Here is a 23,960-nt window from a genome sequence, read left to right as displayed (position 1 = left end):
ATTTCTTATCACTGTCCCTTCTCATGACCAGGGAGATACACTGGGGGCTTTTCTCTTATCACCAAATCACTTCCAAACTTCCTTCCTTGGCAAAAAAAAAAAAAAAAAAACCCATTATTTTTAAAAAAGTAGAAACCAACACAACAGATGCATAGCTCTGTGCTTCCACACACCTAATTTTGGCAGTGTAGCTGAGTGCACAGACTCCACAGGCAGACTGGGTTCAGCTGCTGCTAGCTGGGAGCCCTCGAGCGAATCGCTGTGCCCCTATACTCTCATCTGTAAAATAGAGATGGAGATCCTACATCACAGAATGGATTAAGATTAAAACAGATTATTAGGGGTCAAAGCTTACAGAAAAACGCTTAGGGCATGATATATAATTATTATTATTACTTCAAAACACAAATGAGCAACTTAAAGTATGAGAATAGTTTGGTTTGAAAACTTGTAAAACAGAGTTGTGGCAATTCCTAAAAAGCTGTACAGATATACTAAAACTCAACCAGGACATAAACGGATGGCAGATGGTGGGAGTGAGCCAGGTTTCTTACTATTAGAGAAAGCTACAGATATGCAATGGGGAAGTCTAGAATGAACCATGGGGGACTGGATTAGATTCAAAGACATCAGTATACTACCACAGTTAGCTTAAAAGAATAGTTATATAGATACAAAAAACTATATGAACCATTGATATATGTATTTATATATAACATATATATTATACAAGAAATACTTCATATATTAACAATATATTTTATATACTTATATACTATATATTTATTATATTAGATTTATATAAGTATTTTATACATTAACAATATATATTATATACATATATCTCTCCTAGATTTATTTATATACATAAGTATATGTATATAAATACATATATACATGCATATATAAATATATATCTCCTAGATCCATCTAGAAGGGGGCCTAGAAGACGTGGTACACCAGTAAGAACAAGTACTCCCATAACCCAGATCTTGGTTTCTCACAGTACTCCTCAACATAAGGAATCTGGGGTCCTTGAAGAAATGCCTCATCATAAGGTTGGGGCAGGGAATACACATGATGAGCCTGAAGCATTTTATATCGCCAGGAGTAAGAAAGTATTAAAAACCAAATGACAGGGACACATCAAAGGGACACAGGAGATAACCTGAAAGAGCTCCCAGTGACCATGCTGGAACAACGTGAGCAATCTGAGCACTGGATTAGAATCCACAATGTAAAATAAGTACTGATAAATCCATACTGATATACAAAATAACTGAGGGGCAAAGATACAAATCTCCATACAGAAAAGCTCCAAGTAATTTACGGAGCTACTCCCTCTCCCACAAAGATGAGGCTTAACTAGTCACCCTCTTAAGTGTGGGGCTATGTTTAATGATTTGCTTTCAGACAGCACAACATGGTAATGGAGTACTTATAATGAAGAAACCTGGAAAACATCACCAAGGCCAGGTGATCAAGGTTAACATCACCAGTGATAAGTCAAATTAATAGCATGGGTACTTCATCCTCCTCAATAATTCATACTCCAGTCTAACCATGAGAAAATCATTAGATACAACTAAATAGAGATACACACTACAAAATACCTGATCAGCACTCCTCAAAACTGTAAAGGTCATCACAAACAAACAAAGTCTGGGAAACACAATGACAAAATGTAAGGTGGCATCCTGAATGGGAGCCTGGTACAGAAAAGTTAGCACAAAGCCAGTGAAATCCAAATAAGAGGTAATATTCAGTTAACAGTGATGAACCAAAGTTGGTTCTTATAGTTGTGACAAATTGTACCATGGTCGTGTGAGATGTTAACAAAAGGGGAAAATGGGTGAGGAGTTTACAGAAACTCTCTACTATTTTTGTAAGTTTTTAAAATCTAAAAATATTCTAAAATAAGTTTAAAAAAAATCAATTAAGCCAAATAATTAAAAGATAAACTAAATTTTAAAAATGGTATGAGTGTAAAAAGGTGAGTTTAAGCCTTGTCCAGATAAACAAAAAGGTATTTATCTCCTAAAACAGTTGATCATATCAGGTAAATTAATAACTTTTACAAACAATGCTGCTAAAAAAAAAAAAACTAGACCCTTTTGCTGCCATATAAAATAAGTTTGGTTTCCAGAGTTTTCTAAAACCTATCAAAGTAAGTTAAATTATATTTTTAGAATACTTTGTCTAAAGTCTTATAAAACACAGATTTAAATTTTATACCTTTTCTATGATCACTTATTATAAAACAATACAGGTTATGTTATCATAGAAATGTTCTTTAAAATTTAATCCAAGTACTATAACATGATAGAAACAGCCAAGGAAATCTCAATACGAACCTACCGTAAAAATAGCAACTCTGCCCAGTAATTAACAGTAAGCTTCAATTTTGGTTTTTTGAAAGAAAAAAGTCTGTAAAGCCTCATGTAACCACAGTTTACTTTAGGAAAAAAACAGCAAAAAAACCTCAACATTCCAAATTAAAACATCGTATTTGATTAGCAGACTCCAGTAGTGAAGCAGATGAACATCAAAGCGCTAACTAGAAACATGAGACCCCCAAAGAAAAATGTCAACATAATGATTATGAAATAAAAATGACAGTGACTGATTGACCTATGACTGTTCAAGCTGAAAGGCATACAAAAAGTAAACATAGCTCTGTGTGTGGCCTGTTTCTGTAAAAGGCTTTATAGTCTCTATTCAACCCTCTTTAAAGGTTTGGGGTTTGAGTTTTCATTAAAGAGAGGAAAGGTGGAGGAGCAGGGATGGGGACAGTCCACCTGAGTTTCCTATCACTGGCACCCTCAATGTTCTCCACCTTTCATGGACTCTGTCACCTTACGGATGTTGTGGTGGGAGAGCGGTGTGAAGCCTCCCATGTAGGGGCACCAGGAGATCATAAGCCACCAACTCCTGAGGTCCTGGAAGGAAAACAGGATTCCAAAAATGGATTTTAAGGATGCACAGGTGTTGAAAGAAACCTTTGATTACAACAATGGTGGGTCATTTCTCACGATCTTTCCATTAGTCTTAGATGTTTCAACTAGAACATATTCAGGAACCTGTAATACCAAACCTTTCCCTAAATACCATAACTTTCACATACATGTCTATTATGGCACAGGTCTTTCATGGCATATTTCACTCACTCCCTCAAATGTGACACCTCAAAATAAAGACTGAAACCATGAATCCTGAATCCTTTGAACATTTTTAAAAATGAGGAGGAAGTTAGATGAGGGCTCTTCTTCATTTGAAACCTCTAAGCAAAAGATGTCCCTTCTCTTGGCTCCCATAACTGAAGAAATCTCATTGTCACATTCACTTTTTCTTTCTTCACCACATCTTCCCCCTGGTCCCTTCAGTTCTGCTAGTCTACCACTTGGGGGGAAGGGGAAGGAGATGACACAACATCTTTCCACTTAAATTGATTATCTCAATCAATCTGTCCAAACTCCAACTATACAGCGTGCTTTATTCAAGTTTCCCATCTCTTCAAGCTACCTATGCCCCAAACTTCCCGTGTCATTAATCTAATTCACATTATTATCATTCATTCTTGGACTGTTTGCACAGAACCATGCCTAGGACTTAGTGAGTACTCCATAAATGCTGTTTGCTATTATTATAATTACTGCTCTCATTAATATCCAATATTCTCCATTATTCTCGTTTGATGCAGTTTGACCTATTTCCTGCATGATCCCTTCTTGCTTACCCCCCACCCTCAATCTGGTCTTCATTTTCCAATATTCATTTCAACTGCAATGCTGTTTCACATCACCTATTAAATCTAAAGCACATTTTAGAGACCAACTTTCATTCTGTTTCTTCTAGAAAGTTACAACCGTTTTCTAATCTTCTGTAAGTTTATCAAGAATCACATAATTCAATAAATAATAAAAAAATGCTCCATGTTAATGCTGGAATTAAATTATTTAGTACATCCATACCCTGGAGTAGGAAACAGTAAACCACTCCAGTACTCTTACCTGGAAAATCCCATGAACAGAAGGGCCAGGCAGGCTACAGTCCATGGGGTCACAAAGAGTTTGACATGACTGAGCGTGCACACACACACATGCCCGTATCTACCCTGCCATCTCCCTGAGAAGAGGACTCACATCTTCTGCATCAGCCATGGTACAGAGTTCAGCAGAGATGCTCAGTAAGTACCCCTGGGGAAAACACTTAGAGAAGGATATAAACAATATGGCATTAGGAGGAAGTAACAGGATCAAACTCCTCAACAAGACTACAAAAGATGTCACCATCTTCTCTTATTTTCTGAATCACCTGTAAACAGGATATTTTGCCAACCACTCTAAACACTCCAGAAAACAACTCTGCAGACAGCAACTATACTCTCCTAACTGGATCCGATGAACTCCCAGTCCTTACTTCCCCTAGCTGTATGCTATGTGTGCGGTGCATGCTAAGTCGCTTCAGTCGTGTCTGACTCTTTGCAACACTATGGACTGCAGCCCACCAGGCTCCTCTGTCCACAGGATTCTCTAGACAAGAACACTGGAGTGGGTTGCTGTGCCCTCCTCCAGGGGATCTTCCTGACCCAGGGATCGAACCTGTCTCTCTTATGTCTCTTGCACTGGCAGGCAGACTCTTTACCACTAGCGCCACCTGGGAAACCCTATTCTATGCTACATCTGACTCCAAAGTACTGGATACCACTCTTTAATTATCTCAAACTACCCCTGTGTGAACACAGACAGTTACAGAGGGAAGACCAAGTAAAGACACCAGGAGAAGACAGTCATTTATATAAGACAAGGAGAAAGGCCTTAGAAGAAACTAACTCTGCTAAAAATCCTTGATCTCAGAACTTCTAGCCTCCAGAGCTAGTAGGAACTCCAAGAAAATAAGTTTCTGTTCTTTAAGCCAGTCTATGATACTCCATTTTGACATTCCTAGTAAGCTAATATAAGAACCCCAAAATAGACCCATACAGATACAGTCAAGTCACCTTTGTCAAAGAAATAACGGTAATTAGATGGAAAAAGGATGATCTTTTTAACAAAGGGTATTCAAACAACCTGACATCCACATGCCAAAAAAAAAAAAAAAAAAATCTAGATACAGATCTTAACATCTCTCACAAAAATTAACTATTTCAAATAGATCATAGACCTAAATGTCAAATGCAAAACTAAAGTAGTTCTGGAAGAGAAAATTTAGGTGACCATGGTCTGGGTTTGGCAATGGGTTTTTAAATAACACCAAAGGCATGATCAATGAAATAATCAGTAAGCTGGACTTCACTAAATTAAAAACTTCTGCTCTGCTAAAGACACTGTTAAGAAATGAAAAGACAAGCCACAGACAGGAGAAAATAACTGCAATACATATATCTGATATAGGGCTTGTACCTGCAATATACAAAGAACTCTTAAAACTGTTAGAAGACAAACAATCCAATTTTTAAAAAGACAAAAAGACCTGAACAGACACCTCACCAAACAAGATATACAGATGACAAACAAGCACATGAAAAGATGATCAAGGTCCCAGGGAACTGCAAATTAAATAAGATAACCACACTACAGGCCTATGAAGATAGCCAAAATCCAAAAGACAGACACCACCAAATGCTGGCGAGGCTGTGGAGCAACAGGAACAGGACTCATTGCTGCTTGGAATACAAAATGGTATAGTCACTCTGGAAGCAAGTTTGGCAGCTTTTCCACAAAGCTAAACATAGTCTCACCACACAATTCAGCAATTACACTCCTTGGTATTTGCCCAAAAGAGTTGAAAAGTTATGTCCACACAAAAATCTCTGTCCACAGACGTTTATAGTAGGGAGGAAAAAAAAAAAGCCCCTTCAGAATTCAAAACCAAGAGCCTGCTACTCATTTGGGTCTGGGGTTCAAATCTGCATTACACATAAAGTATGAGAAATTCCAAATTGAGCATTTAACATAAAGGTTAGTTCCAGACCAATGAGACTCATGAGGTTCCCAGTAGGAGTGAAAGCAAAACTATTTTGGAAGGACATTTCCATATAACTTGAGCCACAAAAGATTCTCACAGAAATTTCAGATGAATTAAAAATTAAAATAAAAATCCACCACAAGGGAGAATCAACAAACACAACAAACCAATACAAAGAAAGCTCAACATCGCCCCCACCCCAAATTTGTAAAGACAGGACAGTAATCTGAAAAAGAAATGTTAGTAAGTATGTTAAGATAAGAAGGGGTCAAAACCCTAAGAACAAGAAACTATGCAAAAAAGAACATACAGACTTGAAAAAAATAATAAAACAGAGCTTCTCGAAATATAATTATTAAAGCAACTCAATCTGCTCTGGACTGAACTGTGTCCCCCACCTCCCCCCAGTTCATATGTTGAAACCCTAATCTCCATGTGATGGTGTCTGGAGACAGGGCCTTGGGCAGATAATTAGGTTTAGATGAGGTAACGAGGCTGCGGGCCCTCACACAGCACCAGTGCCCTTAGAAGAAGAGATACAAGAGAGCTTCACTTCCTCTCTGCCATGTAAGCGCACAGCAAGACAGCAGAGGAGGGCCATCCACAAACCAAGAACGGAACCCTCACCAGAAACCAACCGTGCTGGCACACCTTGACCTAGGCTTCTAGTCTTCAGAACCGTGACAAAGTCAATTTCTGTTGTTTAAGCCATCCAGTCTATGGTATTTTGTTTTTGCAGCTGGAGCTGACTAAGACAGAATCTAAATAACCAAGGCTTAAATAGTTTGACCATCAAAATAAGTGATAGTGATTAATTAGAACTCAATAAATAAGAATCTTTAAGTCCAACAATAAATAAATGGAGAAGCAAACGGACAGAGGAGCCTGGCGGGCCACAGTCCATGGAGTTGCGAAGAGTCGGGCACGACTAAGAGACGAAGCAGAGCAAAAGCTCTTCATCACAACAGGGCGTCAACCAATAAAGACAGAAGAAAGTAATGGAGCTAGAGCTATTTTGCAACCATCATAATAATAATTTGAGTAAGAATCATCAATGGAAGCTAAAACTAATGGGTGTAAGTTAGATGAAAAAGGAGGTATTATATAGGATCACAGTATCTCCCCACAAATTACTTATTAACTACAAAAAGAAAAAAATAGTTAACTTTGTAGCAGTGAAATCTGGCAGACCCTTGTTAATCAAGTGATCAAAACTAACATTAATAAAGGGACACCTGATATGATTCACTGAGTACACATCATCACTTAACATACTTTTCTGCCCAAAATGTGTAACCTGAATTTAACCAAAAGGAAACACCAGACACTCCAAAAAGGAAGGACATTCTACAAAATAAATGACACATACTCTTCAGAAATGTCAGTGTCTAGGAAAACAAAGAAAGGCTGAAAAACTCTTCTAGATAAGGAGAGACTGTAAAGTCTTGAAAACTAAAAGCAGATTCTAAACTAGCAGGCAAAATGCTCTTATGGACATTATTAAGACTACTGTAGAAATCTGAATAAGGTCTACAGATCAGATAGTAGTATTATATTAAAAGTCTGACTTTGTGGTTTAAGTGAAAATATTTGAGAAATAATTGGAGTTGTATATACGTAAAGGAGCATGATGCTTGTAATTTACTCTCAAATGGTTCACAGAAAAATACTAGGTGAGTCAAAATGTTCGTTCAGGTATTTGCTTAGGATGCTATGGAAGAACCCAAATGAACTTCTTTTTTGGCCAACCCAATAATATCTGTGCATACATATATATACATAGAGAGAGAGAGAAGAAAAAAAAATGGCAATGCAAATGTGGCCAAGTGTTAACCATTGGTGAATCTGGATAAGGGTATATGAGAGTTCTTTGTATTATTCTTCTAATTTTCCTGTGAGTTCAAATAATTTTTTTTTAAAGGCAACAGAAATTCTGAATAGCAGATGAGACATAGACACAATCTAAGATACTAAAGGTATGAACCATACTATAAGACAGAATACAGAGCTGAAAAATCATCATGTCATGCAACATGATAAAATAGAAAGAGAAGTATACAATAGCTCTAAAGAAAAAAATGATAGGAAAAAAATAATCATTAAAGATATGCCATCTTAGGATTTTCCAGAAATGATGAAACAAATATTTTTATTTAAATCCACATCTAGAAACATCAGTGTAACACCAGAGTCAAAGAAAAAAATCTTAAAATCAATTAGAAAACACTGGTTAGCAAGCTACAAGGAAAAACAAATTGACAACAGACTTCATCAACAATAGAATACCTTCAAAGTTCTGAGAGAGAGTAATTGTTAACTTAGTTATACTACACTACATTATAAAAGTTAAGACAAAAATAGAGACATTATTGAAAAAAAGAGACTGAGTTTAACCTTTACACAGTCGAAGGGAGAGGGAGAGGGAGGAATAATAATCTACCAAATAATGCTAAATAGGAAGAAGAAAACTGAAGCCGGAGTGACACAGTAAGATGCCAAGAAACAATAGTGAGCACAGAAATTGAAAACCATATGGCTGAATGTAAAATAGCACTGTATGTATAAAGCAATGATAGTAAACACTCATCTGGGAGACAAAAAAAGCAGTGTAGAACCAAACTAACAGACAACACAAAACAGAAAGGTGGTAATTGAGTTGAATCATTCCCAAGTCCATGTACTGACCAGAAAGAGAATAAAGATGCATTAACCTTATTATCCATGTTGAAATTTTAAACCAGAAGTATAAAAATAAAATGTATAAAAATAACTTTTAGCCCAACAGAGGGAAAAGGGAGGAAATAAAACTCATTCAATAGTGACCAAAGAAGGTTAGAAAGACAAGACTGGTCCTAACGAATTTGGAAAATACACTGTAGTTCAAATGAGTAGCACATTTTCCGAGCATTTATTTGTCTGTATCTTGGATATCTGAAACATTATCTATCACATCTCAAAATATGAACTCTCACTTTAGTCAGAATGTCTATTACCTCTTTGCTCACTTAGGTCCCATAGTTATATGTTTATACATACCTAATCCTTTGGAATGGCTTCACTCACAAATGAAAAGTTTTCTCTCTACAAATGAAAACTTAATTATTTCTTTGACTCCCAGGTCAGATTCATTCTTCCTGGAAGTCTTTACTAAATTAATGCCAACTCACCTTTCCCTTAAATTGAATTTTCTATAGTATTTAAAACATGTTATTGCTCTTTTAATTGTTCAAATACCACCTTAGAAATGTTCCTTAGATGTTCCATTTTAGGCATAATTTTGTGCTTGCTTCGGCAGCACATATACACTTTAGCCATAATTTGTTTCCTTAATCAGATGATAAGCTCCTCAGGATCAGAGAGAATTCTTTAGGATTTTCTAAGCAATCAAGCACAATGTTGTCTGGTTTTCTCTTAAGGATGAAGTAAACTTTTATTTTCCCTTAATAAGCACAAAATATTAATTCTGCAAAATATGCACCAATTCAGCTCATACATAAGGCTCTAAGGACTTTGCTTTAATCTTTAGATAATATAGTTGAAGTGGACAGCTTTTTAAATTCATTTCCCCTGTTTTCATTTTGCCAATTTTAATAAGAGTCCATATGCTCAGGGCTAAAAATGTTCAAGGTTAAATCAAAGGAAGTCAGACACCACTAGTACAGTGAAGATTTTAATAAAAACTGAAACTGTGGCTCACATTACACATACTGCACCACTATGAAGAATATTACATAATAGCTAGCTTTTACTATATTAGTAGAGAAAGCAAGTGATGAAATTTATAAATAAGAAGAATAGGCAAACATTAATAAGCTAAAGGAGAGCTAAATAAAGGGAAAGAGATACCATATTAACAGATCACAGGGCTCAGTACTGTTAAGATCTCAATTTTCCACAAACTGAACTGCAGATTCTACATAATCCCAATAAAATCTCAGTATGTTACATATGGGATAAAATGTCACAGAATTATGGACACAGATATGAAAAAATGAGTGCATGCAAAAAGGGGTGAAATTTACTAAGGTCCAATTAATTGCATTGTGTCAATCAATCTTCCTGGTTTTGATAACACACTATAGTTGGGCAAAAATATCAACACTGGGGGAAGCTGGGGGTTGGGTCCATGTGATCTCTTTGTCCCCACCCCCCCCCCGCCCACTTCCTGTGAGTTTTTAATCACTTCAAAATAAAAAGTTAAAATCTCAGAAGGCTTTTGCATATCATTGAAATGCTGACTCTAAAATCTGCATGGTAAAAATGAAGGACCTAGAATACATAAAACAATTTTGAAAAGCGGGGATAAAGTTGAAGGACTCACTGTGTGAGTGCATGCTAAATTGCTTTAGTCGTGTCTGGCTCTGTGCGACCCCATGGACTGTACCCCGCCAGACTCCTCTGTCCATGGGATTCTCCAGGCAAGAATACTGGAGTGGGTTGCCATGCCCTCCCTCAGGGGATCTTCTGGACCCAGGGATCAAACATGCATCTCTTTCATCTCTGGCATTGGCATGTGGGTTCTTTACCACTAGCGTCACCTGGGAAGATCTCACTACTTGATTTCAAGACTTTCTATAAAGCTATAGTAAGCCCCCAGGTGGCTCAATGGGTAAAGAATCTGCCTGCAATGCGGGAGCTACGCGAGACCTGGGTTCAATCCCTGGGTGGGGAAGATTCTCCAGGAGTAGGGCATGGCAACCCACTCCAGTATTCTTGCCTGGAGAATGCACATATGCACAAGCAAGACTGAGGTATTGCTGAAAATACAGCCAAACAGCTCAATGGGACAAGACAAAGTGCAGAATACTACACGTACTGTCAACTGATTTTTGTCAAAGATGCCAAGGTAATCCACTTGGGATTCACTTATATCACATTCTAGAAGAGCTTTCTAGAAAAGCTTCCATAGTGATAGAATTTAGAACAGGAGTGGAATGGTTGAGGGAGCAGTGATGCATGACTGAGAAGGGACATAAGAGAATTTTCTGAGGTTAAGGAAAACATCTACCTTAATAAATGCATGGGTTGCAGAACTATATATGTCAAAACTCCTCTAACTGAAAAATTTAAGGTCTAAGCATTTCACTCTAAGTAAGCCATAATGAATTTTAAAAATATGCAACAGCATACAAGTTTTGTAAAATATCTGTGTACAAAGAAATATCAAAATACTAAGAATATTCGTCTCTTGGGAGTAAGCTTATCAATCATTTTAATTTTCTTAGAGTTTTCTTATTGTCCAGTTTTTCCTTTTAAAAAATGTACGTTATAATCAGAATACAAAAAACTTTTCAAATTTATGCCAGAGTAAAAATATCTAGCTCATATTCTACTGCTCTATTCACTAATTCCTTATATCAATTATCCTCCAAATCTGCAGCATTTTTTTTGAGTAGGGCACATTTTGCATCTCCTCCTGTTAATCCCTTAATAAGCTGGGAGAAAGGTTCTGGCCCTTATCAGCCTCACTTGTCCTAAGACACTGCTAAACAATTGTTATTCTGCACGGAAAAATGAAGGGAAGTCTTTATTATTCCTGTTTCTTTATAGAGTAACCACAGCCAGAAAATAAGGGGGGGGGGGGGGGGAACCTCACAGATACCTATTTTCTAATAGAGTATTCAAACTGTCAGAGCTCCCCTTCTCAACTTCACTGTCTCTGTAGCTGATGCCATTCTCCCATTAACTGACTTAAACAAGTATTTCAAAGCACCTATTACATGCTCCTCTGCTGCCACCGCCAAGTCACTTCAGCCGTGTCCGGCTCTGTGCGGCCCCACAGACGGCAGCCCACCAGGCGCCCCCGTCCCTGGGATTCTCCAGGCAAGAGCACTGGAGTGGGCTGCCATTTCCTTCTCCAATGCGTGAAAGTGAAAAGAGAAAGTGAAGTCGCTCAGTCGTGTCCGACTCCTAGCAACTCCATGGACTACAGCCTACCAGGCTCCTCCATCCACAGGATTTTCCCGGCAAGAGTATTGGAGTGGGTTGCCATTGCCTTCTCCACATGCTCCTCAATGAGGCTTAAAATTCAGTCCTCTCTGAATTATCTCTCTCCATCCCTGGACTTCGCCACAAAGCCCTGTCAAATTTCTCTCCAAGATGCTTTTCATCTATCTGTTCTTCCTTTCCGTTCTTCACTTCTGTCTGCCTTGTCTGACCCGTTACCATTGACCTTCCTCTTAGATCTCTATATAACCCTCTAGTACAGTTCTGTGAATCCCTGGAGGTCCCTGGGAGCTCTTTCTGAGAGTCTGAAAAGTCAAAACTATTTTTGTAATAGTACTGAAACACTGCTGGCCCCCTTTCACTGTGGTGACGTTTGTACTAACAGTACAAAAGCAGTGATGGTAAAACTGCTGGTCAAGTGCTAGTTGTTCGGTCTTGTCCGACTCTGGATGACCCCAAAGACTGTAGCCTGCCAGGCTCCTCTGTCCATGGAATTCTCTAGGCAAGAATACTGAAGTGGGTTGCCATTCCCTTTTCTAGAGGATATTCCTGACCCAGGCATTGCAGGAGGATTCTTTTCATCTGAGCCACCAGGGAAGCCCAAAACTGCTGGAGCCTTAGCACAAATCCAGGCAGCAGCCCCACCGTGATAGCAGTCAACTGTATTCTTCACTGCTGCGCACTCACCGGGAAAACACAAACCAACCAACCAACCAGTTTCACTGAAGAATGCCCTTGTGGAAGCATCATTATTAATTTTATTAAATCTTCACCCTTAAGCACTCATTATTTTAATATTCTATTTGATAAAATGCATAAAACACTTCTACATTCCAAGTACACTGGTTATCATCTCAAAGAACAGCACTGGTGGTTGAGCTGCAAACTGAACTAGCCACTTTTTTCACAGTACACTGTTTTTACTTCAGAGACCAGCTGACTGTGATTATTCATGTCTACATATCTGACATTTTCTTGAACATGAACGAAATGAATTTGTCAGTTCAATGAAAAAACCAACATTTTGTTGCAGGGGATGCATTTGGCACTTTCAAATAGAAACCTGAGTCTTGGAAAACTTGTATCTACCATCGATACTTTAAGCCTTTTCTGATGAGATGAGTGATGATTTGTGGTATTGTGTAATGAAACGTGGCAACCTTGGGAAGGTCTGGATAATGTCTTGAATCCATATTTTTGTGTGGACAATGCATGATGTTAAAAAAAAAAATCATACCTGGGTAAAAACGATCTGTTTAAAATTCAAGAGAGACCAAAAATTAAGTGTTTTATCATAACGGCAGGTCTTGGATTCTACTTTATAACTAATTTTTAACTGTCAAGTTGTAGAGAAGTATCAGAGGAAAATACCCACAATTACCTGAAAAAGCTATTCAAAAATATCCTCCTTTTCCAAAAAAATATGTGCCAGAGACCAGATTTCCTTTACATGTCAACCAAAACAAAATATCCCAACAGGCTGAATGAGGGAGAAGGGAATGGCAACCCACTCCAAAATTCTGGCCTGGAGAATCCCGTGGACAGAGACGCCTGGTGGGCTGCCGTGTATGGAGTCGCACAGAGTCGGACACAACTGAAGTGACTTAGCAGCAGCAGGCTGAATGAAAGAACAATGAGAATCTGCTGTCTTCTATTTAACAAAACATTAAAGAGATCTGCAAAATGTATAACAATGTCACTCCCTTCACTAAATTTTTTATTTGGAAAATAGTTATTTTTTTATGAAAATGTCATTTATGTTGACATGTAATAAGTTTATTATTTTTTCAAAAAATTAATATTAAAAAAAGTCTCAGGTATAATTGCCAATATGGTCAATAGCAATAGATACAATTACCATAAACAACTCTGGTATTATCAACTATTTTTAAGAGTACGTAAGGATTCTAAAACAGATTCTATTTAATAGGTATTTCTGCCCTTCCTCTCTGATCCATTCTCATCAAAATTGCCAGAATAATCCTGGGCACGAGTAAACATTATTACATCTTGCACAAAAGCCGTTAGTGCTCCCAACATCCTGTCACTTCCTATATACACAATTTTACCTGGAAGTTTATAAATTGGTCCTGCCTTACCTAGCAAATTTTACTTCTCCACGCTCCTGCACATGGGTCTTCCATGTTAGTCAATCCTTCCTTTTAGCCTCTAAACCTTTACTCCTATAGTTATATAGTTAATGCCTCACCTGGAAAGCACCCACCATTCCCTCTTCTCTCCCTGTCTCCTCCCATCTAAACTTCTCTTCCTAAGGGGCCAGAAGGCAAAAAGGACAATGTCTTGAAGGTGAGATTTAAACTATCAGTGGCACATAATCTTTCTAAATTGTGGATCACTACATTGTAATTTATATATTACACAGAAACTGTACTTCAATTTTTTTTAAGAAGTGTGCATTTTACAGGTAATGACGGGAAGATTCTTTGAACAGAAGGTGGATGATTTATACAGAAAGAACTTTCTTTACCATCTCAAGTTTCTAAGACGACTTCAAACTAAATGTCTTATTTGGACGTACCTAAATTTACGGTCACATCTAAAATTTTTCCAACAGATTTTAAGGATTAAAGCAGGCAATATATTGTATTAGGAATCGAAACCTATAGCCTCGGGTCAAGGCAGCTGGAAATGAAACATGGCATCTTCCAGCCGCATCCCTACCAAAAAAAAAAAAGAAAAAAACCTGTAAAAACAAAGCTAAAACAAACATGAACTCATCTCTCAAATCTAAGGCCTTTTGGTACTGGTGAACAAAGTCCTCTTCCTGATTTGAAGTCCAACTTAATCATATTTTCAAAACACAAAAACCAGTATGTAACAGCTACATGTATTTTTTTTACTAGCTACTAAATTTCTTTATTTTAAAATGACAAGAGTACTCTTACATGCATGTAAGCTATGAACACTGCTTCTTATGCAGAAGATACATTAAACCTATTGATTTAGCTTGGTCCTAATAATAACCCATAATGTTTAATTCAGTTTGTACCCACTGTGGCCACAACTGTAGGTCAAGCCTGATATCATCTCCACTTTAAAACCCGCTGTGATTTCTCCAAACCGGAAATAATGTTCTCCTTCCTCTAAACTTAGGTAGTAGCACATGGTTTCTCTCATGCTGGTTCATTCATTCATTCCGCAAATATTTACTGTGAGTCTAATACGTGTTAGGCACTTTTCTACATTCTGGGGATACAGCCATGGACAAAACTAAATCACCAGCTTCTTGGGCTTACACCCTAGTGCGGAGAGAAGGGCAATAAGCAAATAAATATAAGGTGACATATGCCACAGTGAGAATTAGGGAGAGTAAGAAGCAGAGCTGAATTTTTTATAAAGCTAATAAAACTTACAAGTTCAGATCTCCTCACTCTGCTGGGCCTCTAAGAGTGCTGAGAGCTACTGGGACGTGGAGAGTGTTGCTGGTGGGGAGGAGAGGCAGGGTGGGGTGGCATCAGGAAGCACCACCCAGCATCTCTGATTAAATGCCTGAAGAGCCCTCAGAAGAGAGGGACCCGCCTCTAAGGCTACAGCATTTGCTGGGACACCTTTTCTACTTCTAAATACTCACTTTCACACCAAACATTTTATTATAATGTACTTGTTTTCTCAGAGGGTACCCAAATTACTGTACAAAGTTCAGGCCCTACAAAATCTGGACACATTCCGGGTAAAGAAAGAAGTGCGGAGGAGTTCTTTTTTATAGGATCGTAAGGATCGGGCACATTAAAAGGTGACATTTGAGCTGACACCTGAGGGAAATGAAGAAGCAAACCATACAGATATTGGGGGAGGGGAATTTTCAAGCACAGACAGCAAGTGCAAAACCACTGAAGCAGCAGCAGGAGGAGCAGAGTAGGTTAGGAAGACAGCAGCAGGAGAAACAGCAATATACAATAATAAATATTATGACTGACAATGAACAATTACTGAGTATTAGGTGACAGTATTGGAGAAGGCAATGGCACCCCACTCCAGTACTCTTGCCTGGGAAATCCTATGGACGGAATAGCCTGGTGGGCTGCCGTCTATGGGGTCGCACAGAGTCGGACATGACTGAAGCGACTTAGCAGCAGCAGCAGCAGGTGACAGTATTAGAAGCCCCATTTGGGACTTCCCTGGTAGCTCAGATGGTAAAGAATCTACCTTTTCATACTGTTCATGGGGTTCTAACTAGAACTGAACATGGAACAAGAGACTGGTTCCATATCGAGAAAGGAGTATGTCAAGGATGTATATTGTCACCCTGCTTATTTAACTTCTATGCAGAGTACATCATGTGAAATGCCTGGCTGTATGAAACACAAGCTAGAATCAAGATTGCCAGGAGAAATATCAATAACCTCAGATACACAGATGACACCACCCTTATGGCAGAAAGTGAAGAACTAAAGAGCCTCTTGATGAAAGTGAAAGAGGAGAGTGAAAAAGTTGGCTTAAAACTCAACATTCAGAAAACTAAGGTCATGGCATCTGATCCCATCACTTCATGGCAAACAGATGGGGAAACAATGGAAACAGTGACAGACTTTATTTTTGGGGGCTCCAAAATCACTGCAGATGGTGACTGCGGCCATGAAATTAAAAGATGCTTGCTCCTTGGAAGGAAAGTTATGACCAACTTAGACAGCATATTAAAAAGCAGAGACATTACTTTGCCAACAAAGGTCCATCTAGTCAAAGCTATGGCTTTTCCAGTAGTCATGTATGGATGTGAGAGTTGGACTATAAAGAAAGCTGAGAGCTGAAGAACTGCTTTTGAACTGTGGTGTTGGAGAAGACTCTTGAGAGTCCCTTGGGCTGCAAGGAGATCCAACCAGTCAATCCTAAAGGAAATCAGTCCTGAATACTCATTGGAAGGACTGATGCTGAAGCTGAAACTCCAATACTCTGGCCACCTGATGGGAAGAACCGACTCACTGGAAAAGACCCTGATGCTGGGAGAGATTGAAGGTGGGAGGAGAAGGGGATGACAGAGGATGAGATAGTTGGATGGCATCATCAGCTCAATGGACATGAGGTTGAGTAAGCTCTGGGAGTTGGTGATGGACAGGAAAACCTGGCGTGCTACAGTCCATGGGTTCACAAAGATTCGGACATGACTGAGCGACTGAACTGAACTGAAAGAATCCACTTGCCCTGCAGGAGACCCAGGTTCAATCCCTGGGTTGGGATGATCCCCTGGAGGAGGAAATGGCAACCAACTCCAGTGCTCTTGCCTGGGAAAACTACACGGAGAGAGGAGCCTGGTGGGCTACAGTCCATGGGAATCACAAAGAGTTGGCCATGACTAAGCAACACGCACACACACATGCACATGCACACACACACACACACTGTCCCAAATACGTTTTTAAGCATCTCCATTTCACAACTGAGGAAACTGAGGAACAGAGAGAAAGATTAGGTAATTGGCTAGTGGGTGGTGAAATCAGGTAGTCTGACTCCAGAAACTACTCTTAAATCACTATGCTGTGCTATAAAGAGGTTGGTTGTCCAGTTTATGAAGTGTCAGGACACTCTCTGTGCCAGTAAGAGATTTAATGTGCTAGAAAAGGGGAAATCAACACGGTTTTGATCTCAAACTATGACAGCTAAAAGTAGGCTCACATTTTATGTCCCTGTACATAAAGCACCAAGTCTTATCCTTTTCACTATTTCACACACAGTGCCTAAAACCTTTCCTTTCATAGTACAGGTATTCAATGTGGGGCAAATGTTAAATGGACTCTCATGAGAAAATGACTAACTATTCATTCTCAATACAAAACAATTAGATGTACTTTCAAATTCTGGAGCTAAGTACCTCTTCAGGGAATCAGATCCTAACAAAGTCAGATAACCTGTTTGTATCTACAGAAATTATTCCACAATCTGTTCCACTGTCACTTTCCAACTCAAATAAGTACTGAAGTGAGAAAACTCAACCTTAATTTACCTCACTCTATCTTTCTGAAGTTTAAGACTACTTCCTCTGGTCCCTCTTGACATTGTTCTCCATGAAAGTAAAAAAAAGGGCATAACACTAGACACTCATGTTTTATTTTCTTTCAGCTGTTCTTTTCTAAATGCTAAAGGTCTTCATGTCTTAACTGAGTTTTCCACAAAAGGTCTTACAGATCCTGACTATAATGAAAGAGTGTCTGACGGTATTAACCGGAATGCCTGAAAGATTGCAGTTACGAACAAGTTAACACACAATCCACTGAACACTTGAACATACAAATTAATTTCCTGATTTCACTATCCCGTCTTCAATTCTCCCCTCAGCTTTCAGAGACTCTCTTTACACAGATCACCACATGAAAGCTACCCTGGAGCTCAGCCTCTCTATAGCCTCTGCTTCAGAGGGAATGACTTCCCAACACACATAGATAAGATCAGTACCAACATTTCCAAAGCAAGTTCTACAAGACACTAGTTCTAAGGATAAGCAATCGGAATTACAGAGAAGAATCCCGTTGTTAAGTAAGTTTGGACTTTGCTGGGTTAAGCATTGTTTACCAGGTTTGTTTACCATAGGACTTCCTGGTCTTTGGTATAACTCATAGTCCTGCTTTCCTTGGGGCATCCTGGTCACACTTTGGAAAACACCTATGAAGTCCAGTCCGAAGGCACAGATGATTCCAAGGCTTCAAGACTTAGCCAACTGAGTGGGGACATACTGTGGCATTTGACAAAAGAGGGCTATGAGGCACCTTTGGAGAAAGATGTAGTCTGTGAAGAGGTCAGCTGGAGACAAGGAGCTAGAACTCGGGAGAAGGCACAAGCTGGTGGCATCTGGGAGTGTTCACAGGGGCCAGGCTAAAGCCACTGAACGAAGATGCTCTCTTAGAACACATGAAAACCGGTGCTTCAAAATCACCCTGCCTCACCCTATCTCCAGCTTTAGTATCCTCTCGAGCTGTAAATCTAGAAAAACATCTGCACACAAAGACTCTAAGGGTAGGGAAAATACAAATTAAACAGGAAAACTGCCTGAGAAAAACAGCATAATGCATGTGGAAATCATATTAATGTTAACAAATGTTGGTACTGTGATATGGTATATAACTACCTAACCTCTCCAAGAAATCACTTTCAAATGACAAACCTACACCTCTCCATTCTTTTCTTTTTTAGGATCACGGACCTCTTTGAAAACGTAATAATACCAAAAGCCATCTCTCCAGAAAAACACAGAAACATACAATGTTAAGTCTATTAATTTCAGAGGATTTCAAGGGCCTCCTGAGGCTCAAAGAGCCCCTTTTAGCTGTCAACTCACAGGTCCCTAGGTAACTCTTGCTACAGATACTTCACCTGACAGATAAAACCCAGAGTTACAAGACATTTAAAAGTATTATGACTGTTCTTTTTAAACTATATGTTCATGTACTTTAAGACAGTGTAGTGCATGCTAAGTCACTTCAGTCGTGTCTGACTCTGTGACCCTATGGACTGCAGTCCGCCAGGCTCCTCCGTCCATGGGATTCTCCAGGCAAGAATATTGGAGTAGGTGGCCATGCCCTCCTCCAGGGGATCCTCCTGACCCACGTATCAAACCTGTGTCTCTTACATCTACTTGCACTGGTAGGTGGGTTTTTTACTACTAGCATCACCTGGGAAGCCCAAGATAGTGCAGAGGAAATGTATTATCTGTATTTTTTTGGTCTTAAAACAATTAAAACTTGTTGACTGACATAAGTTATTTAACACTACAAACAGAAGGGCACATGATGGTAGTAATACCTTCAAACCAAAACAGCTCTGAGAGGCGAAATGATTTTACAAGGCTACAGAGCTAATAAATTCCAGCTCTTCCACATCCTGCTGCTGCTGCTAAGTCGCTTCAGTCGTGTCTGACTCTGTGCGACTCCACAGACGGCAGCCCACCAGGCTCCTCTGTCCCTGGGATTCTCCAGGCAAGAATACTGGAGTGGGTTGCCATTTCCTTCTCCGCTTCCACACCGTAGCTCAATACTTTATAACCAAACACACCACCTTAAATATAATAAGCATATTATTACACTGCATAGGCTATAGCTTTCAAAACAAAAATCCCTTAAAACACCAACCCTCTAAGAATGACTGTACATAATTAGGCCTCTAACTTATTTACTTAATTGGATCATTCCATTTTTAGCACCGAAACACTGATAAATTAAGGAGCAAACTACTGACTTTTGAAAAAAAAAATCCTTTAATGCACTCCTCTCTAATTAACACAATTTGCATAAACAAGGAAAATCAAAAGAGCAAAACAAACACCAAAAAAAAATCTGTTATCTTTATAGCATCAACATGATTATGTATAGACAAAAATACAAACAGTTTAAGCTTTGGGTTGTTCAGCAAACTGGGTATATGATGCCAAAAACCACGTAGAATTTCTCTGCTTTGGGTCCCTGGTACTAGAAGAGTCTGGCAGGCAGGGATCAAGCATCTATTATATGATGTCCACTTGGCAGACTCTACAAAAACAGTGAGGCCTGGCTGCGCAGCAGGAGTTAGGTATACTAACTACTACTTAAAGATCCTCTCTGACTCAGAGTGTAGCTGCAACTAAATGCTGAACTAAGTTGTGTGCCTCTGTGTCCTCACTTCGATAATACATGATCTGCCCATGTATTAAGTTAAGAATTAAGAATGCAGTCCCTAAAGCAAACTGATTCACGTTCTGGCTTGGCCACTTACTATCTTTGACAGGTTACTGCAACTTCCCGGTGCCTTAGTTTCTTCTACTGCAAAAAAATAGCAGTGTCTACTTCCACGGGTTGTTGTAAGGATTAAGGAAGTTAATACAGGACGAAGTCTTAGAGCAGTGCCTGGCAAGTAACTCTATAAATGTTAACTTCTATTATCATTACTTTAAACAGATGACAAAATTAATCAACTTATACCTGTACTGCACTTAGATGTCCTGAGGAAATTACAGGCCTGAATTTTCTTTTTTTTTTAAATCATGTGGCTTAACTACCAGCTGTTTTTTCTAAACACAGTAAATACATGGCCAATTATTCTTGTAAAGAACTGATAAAGAACTTACTGTCCACACCGACACCTAAGACTGACACATTAGCAAAGTTTCAGTTAACTTTTCATCTCAATACAAGACTTCCCTTAACCAACTCTAAAGTTACCTGGATTCACTCACTTCAACTTTCACAATCACTACAAATTCCAAACACATGGTTATCCTTACAGTGGCTTCCTAACTGCTCTTCACCTCTGTCCCCCATCTCCACCCTCCACACTGCAGTGATAAAGCTTGTAAAAATCCAAGTCTAAATTCACTCTTCTGCTTAAAACCCAGCAAAGCCTCCTTATTGTCCTAGGGAGAAGTCCCACCTCCTCGGAGGACCTAATAAGAGGCCTGCTCAATCTAGGGTCATTCTCCCTCTATGACTACTCAGGCCATACAGGCCTTCTTTCAAATCCTCACCCTGCCCTTGGGGCCTCCAAGCCTTCCCAGATCATGCTTCTTCTATCTGGCATAATCCCCTCTCCCCGTTGCCTCTGCCTCCCCCTGAGGAGACGAGGTCCCCCCTGGTACATGCTCTACTAGCCCTAATCCTAATCCTCTCTTCTCTGCAGCACAAAAGCAAATTGCAATAAGACAGTTATTTAAATGGCTGTTTACTGTTGTTCTTGTCCAAAAAATGTAAACAAGTAAGACTTGGGAAGACTATCCCTCTTTTAGTGCTACGACCCAAGTGCTTACATAGACACAGTACCTTATATACAGTGCCAGCCTGCTAAGTCTCTTCAGCTGTGTCCAACTCTTTGGGACCGCATGGACTGTAGCCTCCAAGCTCCTCTGTTCATGAGATTCTCCAGGGAAAAATACTGGAGTAGGTTGCCATTGTCTACTCCAGGGATCTTCCCCACCCAGGGATTGAACCCTCATCTCTTATGTCTCCTCCAAAGGCTGGCAGATTCTTTACCACTAGGCCACCTGGGAAGCCCTTATACACAGTAGGCATACACAAAACACCCGTGCTGTCTATGGAGAAAAGTGGTGAGATGAGTGGGAAGGGAAAGCGACTCATTCACAAAACAAGCCTCCTGCAGAATACTGGCTGCATTGTATTGAACATCTAAGTTACCATATGCATTACAAGTGACGTCAAAGTAAAAATCTTCTGCTTAAACGTGGGCAAAACAAAGTTAAGACTCAACTTTCCAAAGTAAACTTAAGTTTCTCTACGCATCCTCAGGTGTTATGTGAAACAGGAGGAGTTCCACTTCAGTTACCAGTAAGAAGATACACAACCAAATCAAGACTGCTGCCACATTTGGCATGAGCGTCCTCTTCTTGGCAGCCTCTGCGAGGCCAAGAGTTGAGCTGGCCAAGGAAGCATGATTTATCTCCCACATTTAGAAGTGGTCCCTCTACAGCAGGAATGCTATGCTACTAATGGACTTTGAATCCTAACCTTGTCAAACCAGTACCTCCCCTAAGTGTTCAAGTCACTTAAAAAAAAAAAAAAAAAAAGTGTTCCAGTGTTCAAGTCACTTTAAAAAAAACAAAAGAGAGTTGACTCCTATGTGTCACTGACAGAAACAAGTTTAATAAGGTATCACAATCCAATTTGAGTTGGAGAAAAAGTTGCTCTTTCGAAAGAAAGGGAGAAAGGAGTCATGCTAACCAGACCTCTTTTACAAAAGAAAGTCATTACTTGGAAAGAAACTGGTATGCGGATGCTAAGAAAAGAAAGGTGGATGAGACTGCCCAGAGTAATGACCATCGCCGGGCCTGGTGGGCAGCAGATGCCCACCCAGCGCGGAATATCCCGGGTCCGTGCACGCAGGTTTGACACACGCCAAACCCCTGCCGTCCGGCTGGTCGCACTGCCCCTGCCAAAGCAACAAACGCGCAGACCCTCTCAACCGGGTCAAGAGCAGAGCTGCCGCCGCCGATGAGCGCTTCCCGGGAAACGCGCGTCCGGGGCAGATCCAAGTAAGGACGCGGGGGTCTCGGGGTTAACCGTCTGGCCCTTTGTTCGCTGCACGGCCGCGGAGCCCTGGGCGCCCGCCGCGCCTCCTCCCCCAACGCCCTCGGGCGCCGACAGGCTGGGCGGACTCCGGCGCCCCGGCTCGCCGGCGCCCCCCGCCCTCCCCGCGGCGGGTCAGCGCCCCGCGGCCTCGGCGGCGCGCGGCCCCTCGCCCTCACCTTGTAGACGTCGCCGTAGGTGCCGCTGCCGATGCGCTGAATCAGCTCGAAGTCCTCCTGCGGGTTCCGGCGGGACAGATCGAAGCCGGGGTTCATGGCGGGCCCCGGGTGCCCCCCGCCTCCCTCCCGGCCAGGGGAGGGGGGGCGCTCAGGGGGCCACACGGAGAGTGGGAGCCGCGGCCGGCCCCCGGCTCCCCCCGGCGGTCACAATTGCCCGGCTCCACGCTGCGGCCGCCGCCGCGGACGACAACCACCGGCCTAACCGTCCCCGCCCCCCGCAGCCCGCCGCGGCGCCGATCCCGGGTCACACCCACACGGAGCGGAGGACGCTCGCAGCCCCTAGCTCGGGGTGAAACTCCAACATGGCTTCCGCCTTGGCCGCTCCTCCCCCTCCCCCTCCCCTTACTCCGGCTCCGCCACCCTCCTCCCCTTTTCCCGGCTCCCGCCCGACTGCGCAGCCGCGATCCCGGAGGGAGCGCTCCCCGGCCCCGCGCGCAGCCCGCCCCGTGCGCGCTCCGGCTCCGCGCGCCTGCCGGGCGCGGGCGGGTGGCCGGGCCTTACCGGCCCAAGCGGCCGCGGCTTCCCGGGGTGGCGGACCAGTGTGCGGCCGCCGCCAGCCAGGCCGCGCCAGGAAAGCTCGCCTGCCCCCGGGACCGTGGGTGGGCACAGGCCGACAGGAGCGCCTATTCGCTTGCCGTTCCCTCAACGACAAAGTTTGACGTCGCCTCCTTAGGCTCCCATCCTGAGCAGGTAGTAGTTTGAATTTGCAGATAGTGTCTCGAACTTTTTTTTTTATTTTGAGACGCAACCAGAAATAGGACACAACCGACTGCCATAGACTTTCTGGGATTGCTGGCAAGGTGTCCTGAGG

General features: G+C 41.0%; 1 protein-coding gene across 2 annotated transcripts in view; it reads right to left on the bottom strand.

Annotated features, from left to right (window-relative positions):
- MAP4K3 (mitogen-activated protein kinase kinase kinase kinase 3) overlaps positions 1-23,342 on the bottom strand; it is a 171,690-nt gene extending 148,348 nt beyond the window's left edge. For both annotated transcript variants that reach the window (XM_061155549.1, XM_061155550.1), the window contains exon 1: positions 23,090-23,342. In XM_061155549.1, coding sequence (XP_061011532.1) covers positions 23,090-23,185 — 96 coding nt within the window. In that variant the 5' untranslated portion in view covers positions 23,186-23,342. The remainder of the gene's footprint in view (positions 1-23,089) is intronic.
- Positions 23,343-23,960: the final 618 nt, after the last annotated feature.

This window comes from Dama dama, chromosome 11 (genome assembly GCF_033118175.1).
Source record: "Dama dama isolate Ldn47 chromosome 11, ASM3311817v1, whole genome shotgun sequence".
NCBI classification, from domain to species: Eukaryota; Metazoa; Chordata; class Mammalia; order Artiodactyla; family Cervidae; genus Dama; species Dama dama.
The sequence above is the reverse complement of the archived record's forward strand: the minus strand, read 5'-3'. Positions and strand labels throughout refer to the sequence as shown.